This window comes from Micrasema longulum, unplaced genomic scaffold, assembly GCF_059751315.1.
Source record: "Micrasema longulum isolate JH-2025_06_02 unplaced genomic scaffold, ASM5975131v1 h1tg000225l, whole genome shotgun sequence".
Classification (NCBI taxonomy): Eukaryota; Metazoa; Arthropoda; class Insecta; order Trichoptera; family Brachycentridae; genus Micrasema; species Micrasema longulum.
Window position 1 is genome coordinate 742,540 of NW_028277430.1, and position 15,642 is coordinate 758,181.

The 15,642-nt window shown below is 31.5% G+C and overlaps 2 protein-coding genes across 2 annotated transcripts in view; one reads left to right on the forward strand and one right to left on the reverse strand.

Moving 5' to 3' along the window:
* The window catches only part of LOC148283526 (uncharacterized), a 50,814-nt gene extending 49,329 nt beyond the window's left edge, over positions 1-1,485 (reverse strand). Inside the window, 1 exon segment of the mRNA XM_088243701.1 lies at positions 1,326-1,485. Within this exon segment, the coding sequence (XP_088099827.1) occupies positions 1,326-1,415 (90 nt within the window). The 5' untranslated portion in view covers positions 1,416-1,485.
* A 5,646-nt stretch (positions 1,486-7,131) lies between these two features.
* LOC148283527 (uncharacterized) overlaps positions 7,132-15,642 on the forward strand; it is a 51,041-nt gene continuing 42,530 nt past the window's right edge. The window contains 1 exon segment of the mRNA XM_088243702.1: positions 7,132-7,206. The gene's annotated coding sequence lies outside the window, so the exon portion shown is untranslated.

The window sequence follows — 15,642 nt, forward strand, 5'->3', positions numbered from 1 at the left end:
AATAATAACCACCATCTCAGAGGTCATTTACTAAAACTAGACACTGCCTCCTTCAAATCCAACCTCAGAAAGAAGTTCCTGATAAACTGAAGTCTATTCTGAGCAATAGAATAGACTTCCCGGAAGAGCGCTGGATCTAGCGCCCCTGTAACTTACTGAAAAAGGACGGGAATATACATGTTCGTAAAATAATACAAGCATATTATTCTACTCTCTCTTGTGAGCAAATGTCTGGTTCTTTGAGCCAACTGAGCCTTTGATAGGTCCGGCTCTGCCCAGGAAAGTGATTCATGCTCGGTTAATGCATTAAAAAACCACCTGGATGAACACTTAAATTTATGTTTTTCATTTATATTTTCTGTATTTAAAACACATTAGATGTACATGCATCGGCTTAATAGCTGCTAGTGTACATAATAATAATAATAAAGTAACTCGAGTACATATATGTTAATAAAAATTAGATTAATATAAATTATTTAATAAAACGTGCGAGTATTAATTTTTCTTACCATTTTGAAAACTCACTCAGCATGATTTCACATGGTTCACACAATTTTTTTCACTTTTTTCATTGGTACATTGCACTATTTTACATAATATTTAGCACGAAACTTGTAAGGCAAAACATTCCAATTTTTAGCACTCGTTGTATCAATAATCTTTCACTAATATTCACAGTATTTTTCACTTAACAATATGTATGTTTAACAACAAAATTTGAAGCACAAAAAAAGAGTAATAACCAAAATATCATGCCCGGCAATTATAGAAAACATGTAGAGATAAAAAATAAGGAAAATTGATAAAATTCAGTTGAATATAAATACAATATCATTGTTTTAATATTTTTTTGTACAAATGTAAGCTCTTCGGAAGTACGTGATAAAAATAACGTGCGATTAAAATGTCACCAAAACAAATACTAACGACAAATTACGAAGATTAAAAGAAAAAAAAAATTTCAGTCAACGCGTCCAAATTAAACGTTAAAAACGTGTTTATAAATAATGTTCAATGTTTTCAATTCCATATCGAGAATTTTGACATGACATACACAAGATTCAGTCACGTCGATCTCGTCATAAAAAGGCAGCCGTAATCAACAGACGGCGATTTTTTAAACGTGCAATCCTCAATGCTAATCAACGATAATTCACGTTTGGTTTATACCACCAAATATAATCGAATCAAAAGAATATCCCATATGAAATCGAAAACAACACCCTCCATGAGCAAAACATGGCGGACATACGACAAACTTAAGTCAGTACGCGGCGTCGCGTAATAAACAGGGCACAATCACTTATGAAAACAGGACTCACCTTATTTGTTTCTACAAATTGTGATTTGCCTTTTATGGCGTTATCATCTGTTGTATTTTTTACATCTTTATCATCATTTGTAGAAGTCATTTCTAAAGAAAATCTTCCGGAGAGACATTTATGATGCCTGTTGTGTTTTCTTGTTTCTGTCAAACGCAGAGATACCAAAATTATAAATGAAAAAAAAACAAGTAGGCCAACAACATCACTCAAATGATTTATTAGTACTTACTGGTTCTAAGTATGACAAAATTATATATTTTTTGTTCACGAAACATTTTTTATATTTTATTGAGGCCTTTTACCAAAACATCATAATACCGCCCAAAATACAAGTGACATAATATTTATGTACAATAAACTTAAAAAATCAAAAAGTAAGCAAATTATTTAGGATATTCTCCCATATAAGAATTATTACTTTTAGTTTGAATATTCTCTAAAATATTTTGTTTTTATTAGTATAGCCAAAATATAGGAATTTCAATTAGTAAGTTTTATTTTATAAATTTATTGCATAAAATAAGTATACATATTTAATAACAGGGAATCTTTATAAAACTAGTGAATAGAAAATTAAAACGGAGTTTTCTCTGTTTAGGGTAGTCTTTTTCTAACATGGCCAAGCCTGTTCTAAGATGGAGATTGTTTATCTTTTAAAGCATAAGTAATTATATACTAGCATTTCAATAACAAAAAAAACTGAAACAGCTCATCAAAATAGTTAGTCAAATGTAAGAAATTAAAAATCATTATCATACAAATATAAAGTTGATATTTTTTATTTGCTTTCATCCAAGATTCAGAGTAAAATATTAGTACCGTGTCATCAGCGAAAGTTATTGTTATGCCTCCAGTCAGTAGGTCACATAATTTATTGTAATAAATGTTAAATAATAACGAACCTAAAACACTTCCTTGGGAGACACCAAAGTTTAAGCACATTTTTTTGCTACGGGCACTATTTATACATACGCTTTGAGTCCTCTCAGTTAGATAATTTGTAAACCATGCTAATGATTGCCCAGCCATTCCGATTTCACGTAATTTGTGAACTAGTATTTTGTGAGACACTGTATCGAAGGCTTTTGCCAAATCTAGAAAAACTGCTACACATTTTAGTTTTGTGTCAAGTTTACTTGCAATGTGTTGTGTTGTGTTAGTTCCACAACTGCATCTTTTGTACTATTTTTTTCTCTAAAACCATATTGCTGTTTTGACAGGATACTATTTGACTTCAGGTAAGTAGTAAGTCTATTTTTAGCAATTGTCTCCATAACCTTTGAAATTATGTTTAGAATAGATATATTTTAAATATCCTAATTATTACCAGATTTATTTTGGGTTTGATGATCGCTAGTTAGCAGTGATAAAAAAAGATACCAGTAATGGATGTTGAGTTTTTTTAATATGTTTTTTGAAATTTATTTTTATGTAATAATTTTCGTTAGTAGTATTCTTTACATGCTTTCACTTTCTATTTTGTTGTATCCCATCTTCACACAGGGCTCTTGGCCTCATAGAGTGAGGGATACGTTATTATTTTTCATGTAATATGTATCTTTATATGAATAAAAAAGTACTAAAAAAATAATGCTAATAATTTTTTTTTTTTTCAGAAAATCGCTAAATATATTATGAAAAAATGATTTTTTAGTGGTTCAGATTTTTTCTTCATATTATTTTTATGATTAACTTATTTATCGCCGTTTTGGTAGTATAAATGATTGGAACATTGATTTTATTTTACTAAACTTTTTTAATTTTAGTCAAATAATATACCTTGTCATCATAAATACTACGGATTTATTCAGATGATTAAGATGACGAAGGGTTTTAAGCTTTTTTTCCGAAACATCACTTCTCTCTCATAGTTTCGAATTTCTGCTGGGAGAGTATTCCATGCCATAGGACCCGACTGATCAGAATCAAGCAAGACTTCCAGTAGTTTTACAGTGGATAAAACGATACTCCCTGTATTGGATAGAGCCTTATCCTGAATTATGTGGTCTGGCCGAAGCCATTCACAGCTGTCCCGTTTTCGATTTATTGAACATTTGTTTTTCAGCATTCCAGTTTCCTATTTTCCTAAAATACATCCATTAATAAAGTCAACAAACATTATTTTCCAGCCTGGTTTGCAATATAAATAACATTCCTTGAAAATGTTTTATATCTCTTTAGTGTATAGGAGATAAAGGAGTAGTCAGAGTACTGAAACTTGAGGGACTCTAGTAGACACTTGAAATTTTGGTGAGCTCTGGAACAGAACTGGATATTATCCTTCTTTCACGAGAATGTGATCTGAACCACATGTTTCCGTGATTAAGGATGATACGGATACCATAAGTTTTCTCCAGGCGTTTAAGCAAAATATTATAGTTTACATCTACAGTATTGAAGGGAGCACTCATATTCAAAACAGCCAATAACACCAAATGATCAAAGTCTACCGCCGCGCGCCGCGTTATAATGTCATACAGTGTTCTAATTCTAATCACTCCCGTCTTTGTAGAATGTAAACTTGGGTATGCCGATTTCCTTATAAAAAAATTGAGAATGCTGCTCAATTTTTGGTCTTATTCGCTTTCTGACTGGGTATTTTTTTTAAATTACAGTAGCAACTTATTTTCAATTTATCTTATTTATTTAACAATTTATTAAGACATCAATAATACTTACATCAATAATACTGAACAATTTAATTTATTTTATTTGGGAAATCAACAGTTCTACATACATATTTATAGTAAACAAACATATATAGTGTATAAACTCAGAACTAAAAACAGATTTCCACATAGTATACAAAGTTAGTAAAGAAAATATATTACATATCAAATAAATGCGTACAAAAAATGTTATTTTCATGTACTCAATAATCAAAGAATTTTTATATATTTATTTTAAGAACATTAAGTTACTGTAAATTGGGTGGGATTGGAACAAGAATGCTTGAAGAAAGGATAAGGTGGTGTAGTGGTCAAGACGCTTGACTCACGCTCGGAAGGTTCCGGGTTCGATTCTCGGTGAGAACAGAAAAATCAAAATGAATTTTTCTCAAGCCTGGGTGTTCTGTGATGAAATTCACCATTGGGCCTACTGGCCTGTAGTGGTGCAAAAATAAATGAAAAATGAAATGAAAAAATGAAATAAGGAGGGGAAGGGAGATGTGCATATTCATTATTAAAATGTCTTCTAAGTTACATAATGCATTTTTAGTGTAAATTTTTAATCTGACAGAGTGATGTTTGTGTAATCTATATTTTTAAATTTTGTATTGTACACTGAAAAAGTCCTACGAAAAAAGCATTTTTAACATACGATGTTTTACTTATTGGTACATGAAACATGTGGTACCGTCTACAAATCCTGGCTGCACATGTATTGTTATTAAACCAAGCAGCTCTGTACAGTCAACCATTCCTGTCATAATTTTGTAAAGCAGTAGTTGGTCCGCACACACCCTGTGGTATTGTAGAGAAATTATTCTATGGAAGGTGGAGGCAGTGAGAATAGATACATAAGAAATACCGGTTTTGTATTTAAGGTACTTTATAAATTTGTTTTGAATATTTTCTATTTTACTTATATATATGGCATACTGGGGATTCCATATCTGAGATGCGTATTCCAAATGGCTTCTGACAAATGTATAATATAATGAAATTAAGGCCTTTGGATTATCAAAGTGTTTACTCATTCGAATTATGAAACCTAACATGCTCAATGCTTTGAAGGTAATACTAAAACAATGGTTTATTTCATAAAATATTTAAATAAAAAAATTTAAATAATTTGAAAAATCATAGAACAAACTCTTAAGTGATCAAATTCAATACCTATCACAAAAATCTAGCATAATTTATTTTAAAAAAATAAATATCGATCGATAAAACTATTTCGACACGGACAACACTATTTAAATTGATTTTGAAACGTCACACTTGTGATAACTCAAGTTATTTCTTTAAATTAGAAATAACCTCACTTAAAATACACAAATGGAATGGATTTGATACAAAATGATCATTTTTCTTACTTACTTTATAAAGTAAAGAATAGAAATCACCAACATTTTATGAGAGGCGAACTCTTTAGTGTTGGGCTGGCAAAAATAACGTCATCGTATCGATGTTTTTGAATTATATAAAATTAATTTATTATTTAACACACTTAGTTCATAGTAATAGATAGGAAATCAAATTCTTTTGATTTATGTTAAATCAAAAGTATAAAATCATGCAAATTGCACAATTCATACTATAACAGTAAAATAAATAAAAAATTGTAATAGAATCACTCAAAGTATTTTTCGTGTTGGTTAAAATACCAAAACACCACATATTTATTTTTTTGGAAAATCAAAAAACTATTTTTTACCTTATACGTATCAGAGACTGTGGTTTCAATAATAATAAATAATTAATCAACCTGTTTGATTTGTAATTTTATTTAATTTTATTGTAATTTATCTCGAGCATATGGTGTCCACAATAAAAAATTAGGCAATTTTGAATTTCAAGAACAGTGGGTAACTGTTAATAAAACAATACCTCTATAGGACCACAACCCGATTCCTTACCTATATAAGGAATCGGGTTGTGGTCCCGTGGCTAGTGTTGTGGACTCACAAATCAAAGATCCGAGGTTCGCACTCCACTCTACCACAACTTGATTCCAATTTTAAAATAGCGAGTTATTTACAACTCGTAAAAAATGCCCTTCAAAATTGAAATGTTTGGGCCTCAGAGTAATAATTCATTAGAGAGTCCCTTTAGGTCTATTGCGTAGAACAAAAGCGTTAAAATGTTAGTTTTGTTTTCGGTTCAACAACAAACGTATAACAGACGGTTTCAGTTTGCGCTTGCAATTCTCCTGAGTACCTACGGCCTATTATATTGCTGTAAGTTATATCTAACTTCATGGTTGATAATGGTTTTGGTCCAGACGGGTGACCGTATTAGCCAGTGGTACGTTATCACTCCAAGGTTTGGGTCAATCATAAGAACACAAATGTTTCATTAAAAAAAAAAAAAACTCATTGGTTGATGAAGTCAGCTTCAGAGTCAACGTGCAAGACGCCTAAGACCCGATGTAACCTGTATTCGCATTCCGAAAATTGCAGTCCCGTAGCTACTGTCACGTACTCATGAATCACAGGCCTGAAGTTTAAACCCCACTATACCCCAACTTGACTCCCATTTTCTAATAGTGTGTTATTTACTATATTTTGTTACTGTAATATTTTACTACGATATTTTTGATTTATTATTTCTTTCCTAGAAACAGAATATTTATAAAAAGCATTTTTTTTTTAATAAACATTATGTTTCCTACATTTTTAAGCGAGTTTTTTACTAATCATTCAGTGTATAAATATATAGTTTAAGCATTCTAACTAAAATATAGTATTATCGCACACTCGTCTGAAAGATTGTATAACACCATTCAAGCTAAGTTTATTTTTGTTTATAAAAACACTATAACAGATATTGGTCTCCGCATTTAATTTTTTTAAATCACGTACTTTGAATTCTAATGAGTTATCTTTTATTAAATAATATTGCCAAAAAAATTGTATCGATGTCGTGGCCAAAACATATAAAAATGAGTTTAACGAGTTTATGTATGTGTAAAAATAATTATTTATGCAACGCAACGAAATCGTAAATAAGTCGAATAATAAAAACATTACTTTCCGGCCCTAAAATTCAATATCGATTTCTAATAAATCGCTATTTTATGGCCGCCCAACCCTACCGAGCAGCAACATTTTTTATAAGCAATGCAAAGAAAAGTATGGTGAATTTATCCATGTGTATGCGTATGTCTTTCATAGTGATTTGTATTTGATGCTGACAGAAACAAAATAAATCAGGTAATGTGGCGTTATTATATTCGTGCCAAAATCTTTTAATTACCGTCCTCAGTGCGTGTCGCAAACAATTAGCGCGGCGTCGTCCGTTTTATTGTGACAACGGCAGGAATTAAAGATTCTGTATATCAATGTACCATAAACAAAAATGTCAGCGATCCCGAGTTTTTTTTGTTTTCGTCGCATAACTCTTCAATTTCTCTAAAACTGTCCTTATTTGGTGAGAAAACTGTGAAACTCCGAGTTGATTTAAACATGCGCTTGTGATATTGTGGAGAAATCCCGTAATCTGAATGGTGTACGTGTGTTTCTAGACAGAAAATAAGGTTGCCCAAGATACTCCTCATTGTTTATGCAGTTATCTTAACCTGATGTTTTCATAGAAACTATTCTTACAACTGCAGACTGCGTCAGGTGAGTAAAATAAGCATATCACTAAAAATAACACGCCTCGAATGCCGTACAAATCAAATATCAAAATTTATTTTGTTTTTGGCAGTGGCCCAATACTACTTTCCTTCAATTCATAGGACGCTTAAATTTTAATTGGGCTTTATTTCTCGATTCAATCTACACGTATTTTCTCACCCGCTCACCTGAGCCAGTATTTTATTTGTTTGATTACTTAAATGATAAAAAAATAGAATCTTATGTACCCCATGCGTATATTAATCAGTCAAATTATCACTCTCCTGCATAATGCTGCCTGTTCTTCTATATAGTTTAAGGCTTCTAATATCTAACTGGCTATGTTTTGACCGCTGGGTGTCAGTACAAAATATTTTTAACACAACCGATTTAGCAATTACACAAGTTAATCAAACATTAGTTGGTCATTTTTCTTACAGCAGATAAATTAAATCCTGCCACAAGTAACAATTTATTGTATTAGTTTTAAATCTGTGCTTTATTGTGAGGAAAACACATCTTAGTTTTTTAGCAGCTTAAATCTATTTAAATTGTAACAGTGCAGCTTCATAATATTGTTAAATATCTGGGGTGGTATTCTGAATCTTCCCTACCCCCTAGAGAGTGATTAATTTAGGGATTTTAATTTCTTGCATGCGTTTACACTTTGCTTTATGATGATGATTAAACGTCAAATAAACATGAACACGTGAAATCAAACATGTTGATTGTCATTTAGAACATTATTGCGACCTTTACCTAGCCGGACTGAAGGGGGGGGGGGGGGATTCGAATCCCCCATAGACCGATTGTAGTTTGATAACTTGATTATTATTAAAGCTATTAATAACAATTAATAAAATACACGAATGAGTAAAATATTTGTAAGCGAAAACGTAAATAAATTATTGCACAGTGATAAACACTTCCAACTTTTTATTCTCGTGACACCATATACAAGTAGTCGCTGAGGTCATTTGGTCCCCCTGTTCGGATCATGTGTAATTTTTGGATGCTTAGTGAGGAAAAGGTTAAGCATTACCCGAAACACTTAATTAGGTTGAATTGACCAAACCATATTCTTTTTTTCAGTTTTTTAAACAATTTCATACATCATTTGACGTTTGATTATAGAAAGTAAAGTGTCGTCGATTAAAAAAAATAAAACTCTCCAAATTAACCACCAGTAGAGAAGATTCGGAATATCGCCCCAGGGCTGCTATTCCAAATGCTCTCGCAGCAGTAGAAAACGCTTTTATTTTGTGTATTTTGTATGTAAACATGCAAGATAAAAGCTTTTTCTACGGCCACGAGAGCATTTGGAATAACAGCCTTGTTTGTGAGCATTGGCTATTTGGCCCGTGAAAACATTGTTTAAACAATTTGAATTGTTTTAAAATCAAAGATGAAGAATAAATAAGTACATTATTTCCTCACTAGCCCCGCACTCATATTTAGCAAATCACGATACATGTGAAAATTTGTGTGAGATTGAGGTACATACATACATATTTCCTTAGTTCATATTTCTGCGCCCCTCATTGCTATAGTTACGACACTGACTGTCAGTGTTATTTTATATGTGGTTTAATATTGTGAAAAATGTACTTTAAAATGTAACAGAGTATCATGCGCGGTCCGCCCATAAATCACATGGAACCACTGCTTCCCCTAAATTTAGCCAAATAATCAATAAAATTAATAAAACAACTTTGTTTTTAACCACTATTTTTTTTTTCCACCGGCCGGTTTCAAAGTTAAACAAGCTTCTTTTTCAAGGTTTACTTAACCAATGAATTCTTTCCTATTTTGTTTTATGTTATCAGTATGCATAAGTAATAATAGGTGGTTCAAAAATTAATTTTGTATTTTTCAAGTTATTTCAAATGTATTTTTTTATTTATTCCAATAAACAGAATCAATCCGAATACTGTCCATTATTATCGATAATCTTTTGCCATCTTTCTGGTAGAGCCATGATCCCATCCTCATAAAACTTCTGTGGTTTGTGGGCAAAAAACTGGAACTAGTGATTTTCACAGTCAATTCTTGAATTCAATTTTTTTCCCTGTAGAGAGTTTTTAAGAAACCGGAAGAAATATGAATCTGAAGGCTCAAGGTCAGCGCTATTAGCTGGGTGGGTCAGAACTTTCCAGCCAAGCTCCTCCAGTTTTTGTCGGGTGACCAAAGATGTGTGTGGCTCGCATTGACCTGCTGGAAGAAGATGCCACGGAATTTTGTCAATTCTGGTCCCTTTTTCTTAATTGCTTCGCTTAGTCTCCTTAGTTTTTGACAGTAGTGATCCTAATCAATAATTTTTCCAGGCCGGAGCATGTCATAGTGGATGATATCCTTGTGGTCCCACCACACGCATAGCATCACCTTCTTATTCGTCAATCCTGGCTTTGCGACTGTTTCTGGAGCTTTTGATTGCTTCTTCCACGACTGTTTCCGTTGCACATTGTCGTACCTGTCGTATTTCTCATCTCCAGTGACCACTCGTTTCAACAGTTTCTTGTTTTTGAACTTTTTCAGCAGCTCATATGCGTAAATTCAGTCCAATAAATTTTTTGCACTCGGTTTATGCGGCACCCACTTATCGAGCTTCTTGACTAATCCAGCGGAATGCAAATGGTTTAAAACAGTTACATGGCCAATGCTTAACTCCCGAGCAATCTCACAAGTGGTCACATGTGGATTTTCATAGACTTTTTCCATTATTTCGTCTACTTTTTCCATGATGGGCCGCCCAGAGCGAGGTGCATCTTTGACATTGAAATTTCCCAAACGAAACCGCTTGAACCATTGTTGTGCTACACATGGTATTAGAGCATCGTCACCATAAACTGCACAATTTTTTTCATAGGCCTGCGACACATTTTTGCCTTTCAGGTAGTAAAACTTCAAAATACCACGAATTTCCTCGCTCGACACATAAATTTTCAAAATGGAATAACTTTTACACGATTGATCAAAATGAAGCTTTATTTTCATTAAAAATATTTTTTGAAACGTCACCTTTCCAACGCGAGCCTATTTGTCATAATCGTTACAGTGTTGCCAGAGCAAATTAATTTCAACCCCATCTTGCGACAAAATACGAAAGTACATTTTGAACAACCTAATATATTAACAGAATGCTTTTTAGGATCCCCTGCCAAAAAAAATTATTCATAGTTACGCGGTATTGCAGTATCTCCGAAGATATACAGCCGAACTCGGTTATAACGATCACGGAAATAGCGAGATCTTGGATGTAACGAGGAAACATTAGTTGACATTTTAGTTCATGGTTTTCTCCATACAATTATTCAATATTATAACGAGCTACTTCTCCGACATACCGATAAAAAATATTGTCCAAAATTACAAAAAATCTTCAATAGTTAAAAAACAGCATTCTCGAAATAAGAATCTTAAGTAATAAAATCTAAACGGCCGGTTAACGTAAAGGATAAACACCGCCGGGCGTTGGGATCGGATTATGTTTATGATAGCTATGTAAGTGTCTAAGTACCTAATTGGATTTTTGCCGACAATATTAAACAATGAACACACATGGTTTTTGAAAAATCCAAGCTTTGTGAACTTAGTAAGTGCCGGTTCGGCACATTGTTACAATTTACAGCTGCTTTTGTAGTTTATGAATGACATGCTTGTTTCGGGGGTTTTCACATTGTTTTTTTTAGATTTTTTATATTCTAGGCTTATTTAAATACACAATAAACACTACAAGTGGGTGATATCAAATGAGTTCTAGACCAGATCAGTTAAAACCTAATCCCTGTAAAAAAAATCTGAATGAATTATATGTGCACATATGTATTTACTCGTTTACTTAGTGACAATGTGCAATAGCGATTTATAATGAGTAAATTCAAGTGGTCCCATCTTCCTCGTAATAACCAAGTTCGACTGTAAATAAAAATATAAGATTATGTCGCTGTATGATCAAGTTTCTCCAATATGTACCAGTTATGTACCGGTTATCGGTTTTAGGAGAAAATTGTGGCTCGTCTTCTAATCCCCATCTCCAGTAAGACAGCAATGAATGCTTTTATTTCATTCACTTTTATTTATCATATCATATTTTTATTTTTTTTATTGAATATTTTTTTTTTTTTTACAAAATACATTTTTGAAATACAAAATAGGTAAATATACAGAACATCTTATATATAACGTTTCTACCTCTCTAATAAAGTAGATACTTGTGTTTAGAGAGGGAGTTCGTTTCACATTTTTTTATTTTTTTATAAACAAAGTAAATTAAAACAAAGTAAATTAAAATTAAAATTAAAAATAAACAAGGTAAATTAAAAATAAAAAATAAACATTCTTTGGTATGGAGTCTAGGAAGGGGTGAGTCTTAAATGTTTTTTAATTTTAGTTTTAAAAGTTTGATAATTTTTTATAGATTTTAAGTTTTCCGGAAGTTTATTAAAGTTTTTTTTACCTATGTACGTATAATGGTTTAACGCTGCTGTTGTTTTACATCTGTGCAAAATTAAATCATTAGAAAATCTAGAGTTACTTGAATTTTGCACTTCAATTGTTTTTTCTTTAAAAGTTTGTAAGATAGAGGCTTTATTAAAAATTTCTTCAATTGTTGGTATATTAAGTTCTTCGAATACTAGTTTTGATGGGTAAGTTCTGGGCTTTGTATTAAAGCATAATAGACTGTTTTTATAAGTTTTAGAGATAAAATATTTCTTAGTCTAATGAATACATAAATAAGTTTCCTAATTCTACATTATACATAAATAATACATTAATATAAAGCTTTGACTGTCAAACTATGGTAAATACCCCTGTTCTTAGACAGTCAATATAAAAAAAAAAACAATAATCAACACAAACACAGAAAAAAAATGTATTTTTTAGAAATTGATGCCCTTTTTTTTTTTGCTAGTGATCGGTTTAAAATTTCCAGCGCAATAGAACTAAGATCGGTTATACACCATTTCACCTTAGTGTGAATTTATTGTAACATGATAAACATAAATAAAGATGGAATATCCTTAACAGATATCCACACTGTAGTAAAAAGTAGTTATCACGCGCCATTGTTCTTGAACTTTGCAACAATGGTGATTGGACTCATAAAGGTAATAAACCAAAATCAGTGATCGAACATCCCATTTCCAAGACAAACAAAAACTTTTTTTTTCTGAGTACCTTAGCCTTGTACATGACACGTAAGGCTACTAAATACAGGGGTCCAAATATATTTAAAAAAAAAAAAAAAAACATGATAAACAATAAATGTAGTTATCAAGGTACACACAGACTGCAATACACCCCTCTCAAATGAAACAAGTGATCTCCTAAGTACCAATGAACGCACACTGATTACTCACATTTTTCATAACTCATTTTAATTTAATTTTATTTATTGGGGATATCAACAGTAATACATGTAATACAAATATAACAAATAACATATACAGAGAATAAAACCAATGACAGATATCCACAGAAATACATTAAATACACGTACAATACATACTAGTGTGTTTGTGTGAGTGTAAGTGAGTGAGAGGGTGGGTGTGTGGGTGTTATATTGGAAAGAGGGTGTCAGGTATCGAAAATATAAATATATATAAAATATTAAGAAATAGAGATAAAATTTAATAAAATAAAACTTTATTATTGAAACTAAGTATAAGACAAAAAAGAATGTTTTAAGACGCGCATTTTAAATGTTATTTTTTTACAATCAAATGGATCAATAAGGGGAAAGTTCAAATTATATTCACTAGCAAAACGTATAAGTGGAGAGTTCTGGGCATAGTTCGTACGAACTGCTGGCACATGAAATAGAGAGCTCGACGTGTGACGGGTGCGGTAGCCGGGGACATTTAATGATAACTCTGACAAAAGAGCCGGACTATCAAGGCGTCCACTGAGTATGTCATGAAGCACCCCCATGTCCAACATTTGCACTCTAACCATAAATGCAGCTATGTTACCAATGCTAATTATATCCCTAGGTATATAATTGACAATGTTGTGGATGGCAATTGTTAATGATCGTTCGCCATAGTAATTATTGAATTTAGTAATTAAAAATTTTGCATTTCTAATTTATTTTGAATTATTTCAGTTTTAGACTCACGTAAAAAAAATAATCTAGAAATACCTAATAAACAAACAGTTACTGGTAAAATATTTACCATTTACAATAATAATTTTTCATTTCCTTTGCGTTCTTTTTTATCGGTCATTAATTTGAGTGTCATATAATTTTATGTCAGCCTAGGGGTGTAGTGGTCAGTGGTCAGCGCACTTGCCTACCACGCGAGAGGTCTCGAGTTCGATTTCCGATATGGTTGACATGAAATATTTATTTGAAAGTGTGTTTTTACAACTAGAATAGTTCATAGTCCCTGGACTGGCACCTGAACCGTAAGACTGATCATCTTACCTTCATGTAACAAAAAAGATCAAGATATGCTGCGATTGGTGTACCAATGCAGTGCCCTATGCACCATTGAATGCGGAAAGGGAATGATGATGATTATTTTATTTTTTTGCCATAGCTTGCCAAAAACATTAAATATTTCTTTTTAAATTCAAGGCTTTGAACGTACTCGAAATATTATTAAAAAAACTAGTCTGAAAAAGATTATTAATATATAAAGCATGTGGTCAAATATTTTACTCAATGTTATTAAATATTCGTATATAACCAATTACCGACTTTTCTATGTCTACTGGTTTCGAAACGTACCCGTCTCTTCGTCAGGACACCAATTAAACCAACATGCAAAATCCAAACAAAAATATAAAACCAACATGCCGTGCATTTTAGTAGGCAACCCTTACATGCACTGGTTAGGTTATGAATATATTTTATGTTGTGGGAGAAATAGTTGTTTTTTCAACTATTTCTCAGGGATCATTACAATCGAACATCGTATAATGGGCTATATTGAAAGGTTGTGCCCACAACATAAAATATTTTCATAACCTAATCAGTGCATGTGAGGGTTGCTTATTAAAACGCATGTCGTGTTGGTTTAATATTTTTGTGCAACTATAGTGAACGTGTTTAGTGGGTTTTGGATGTTGGTTTAATTAAACATAGTTATGCAGAAAGCAGCCAGTCCACAATAAAAAATAAAAAAAAGAAATATTGATGTTATCAGGTGCAGTAAGGTCAATTCTATTTTATGCTAAAAACAGCCAGACCGCTTTCATACAAAATACTGTATAAATCACCTTCTTAAAATGGTGTCGATCACAAAAATGGCATTTCTCAACTTGCAGAAAACACCCACAGCCCTAGAAAAATCTTAGGTACTTTAAAAATCATTAAAACTGGTCAAATACAGAATTTGATTCTCGTTTTTAATATATAAAAAAACTAATGTAGTCATTGTTTATCATTTGTTAAAGTCAAAAACATTCCAACTGTTGTGTAGATTTGATAATTCACTCTTTTCACAAAGGTGCTATTATCTCAGTTTCACTATTCTATGACTGGCTGCTTTCTGCATAACTTAAAAAAAACAAAATAGTCTTTATTCAATAAAATATACACATTATTACAATATTACTATATTATAAAGAAGACAAAGTATTAAAATATATTTTGTCCCGATGAACTATTAAATAATAGTTTGTCGTCGGGTGCTCAGGCATTAGTTTTAATTAATAATCAAATAAAAGAGTACAGACATAATACTGTATACGTATAAAATAATGAACATATATTATTTTGTTTTTGATGCTTTAAAAAATATTATTAGGAAGAAAAAACTCAACAAAACCAGATAAAAATGGTTTAAAGAATTTGTTTTTTTTTTAAAGTAAGAAAATAGAGTAAAATAATACAATTAAAATTAAAGAATAGCAATTTACTTGAATATATTTTAAATATAGGAAAAACAAATATAAACACATATATAAATAGTGTGTGCTCATAAATGTAATCAAAATAAGATAAAAAATAAAACAAAGTAAATCAGAAATTTTAATTCATACTACAGAAAAAATAAAAATAATATGAAAATTAAAAATACCTAT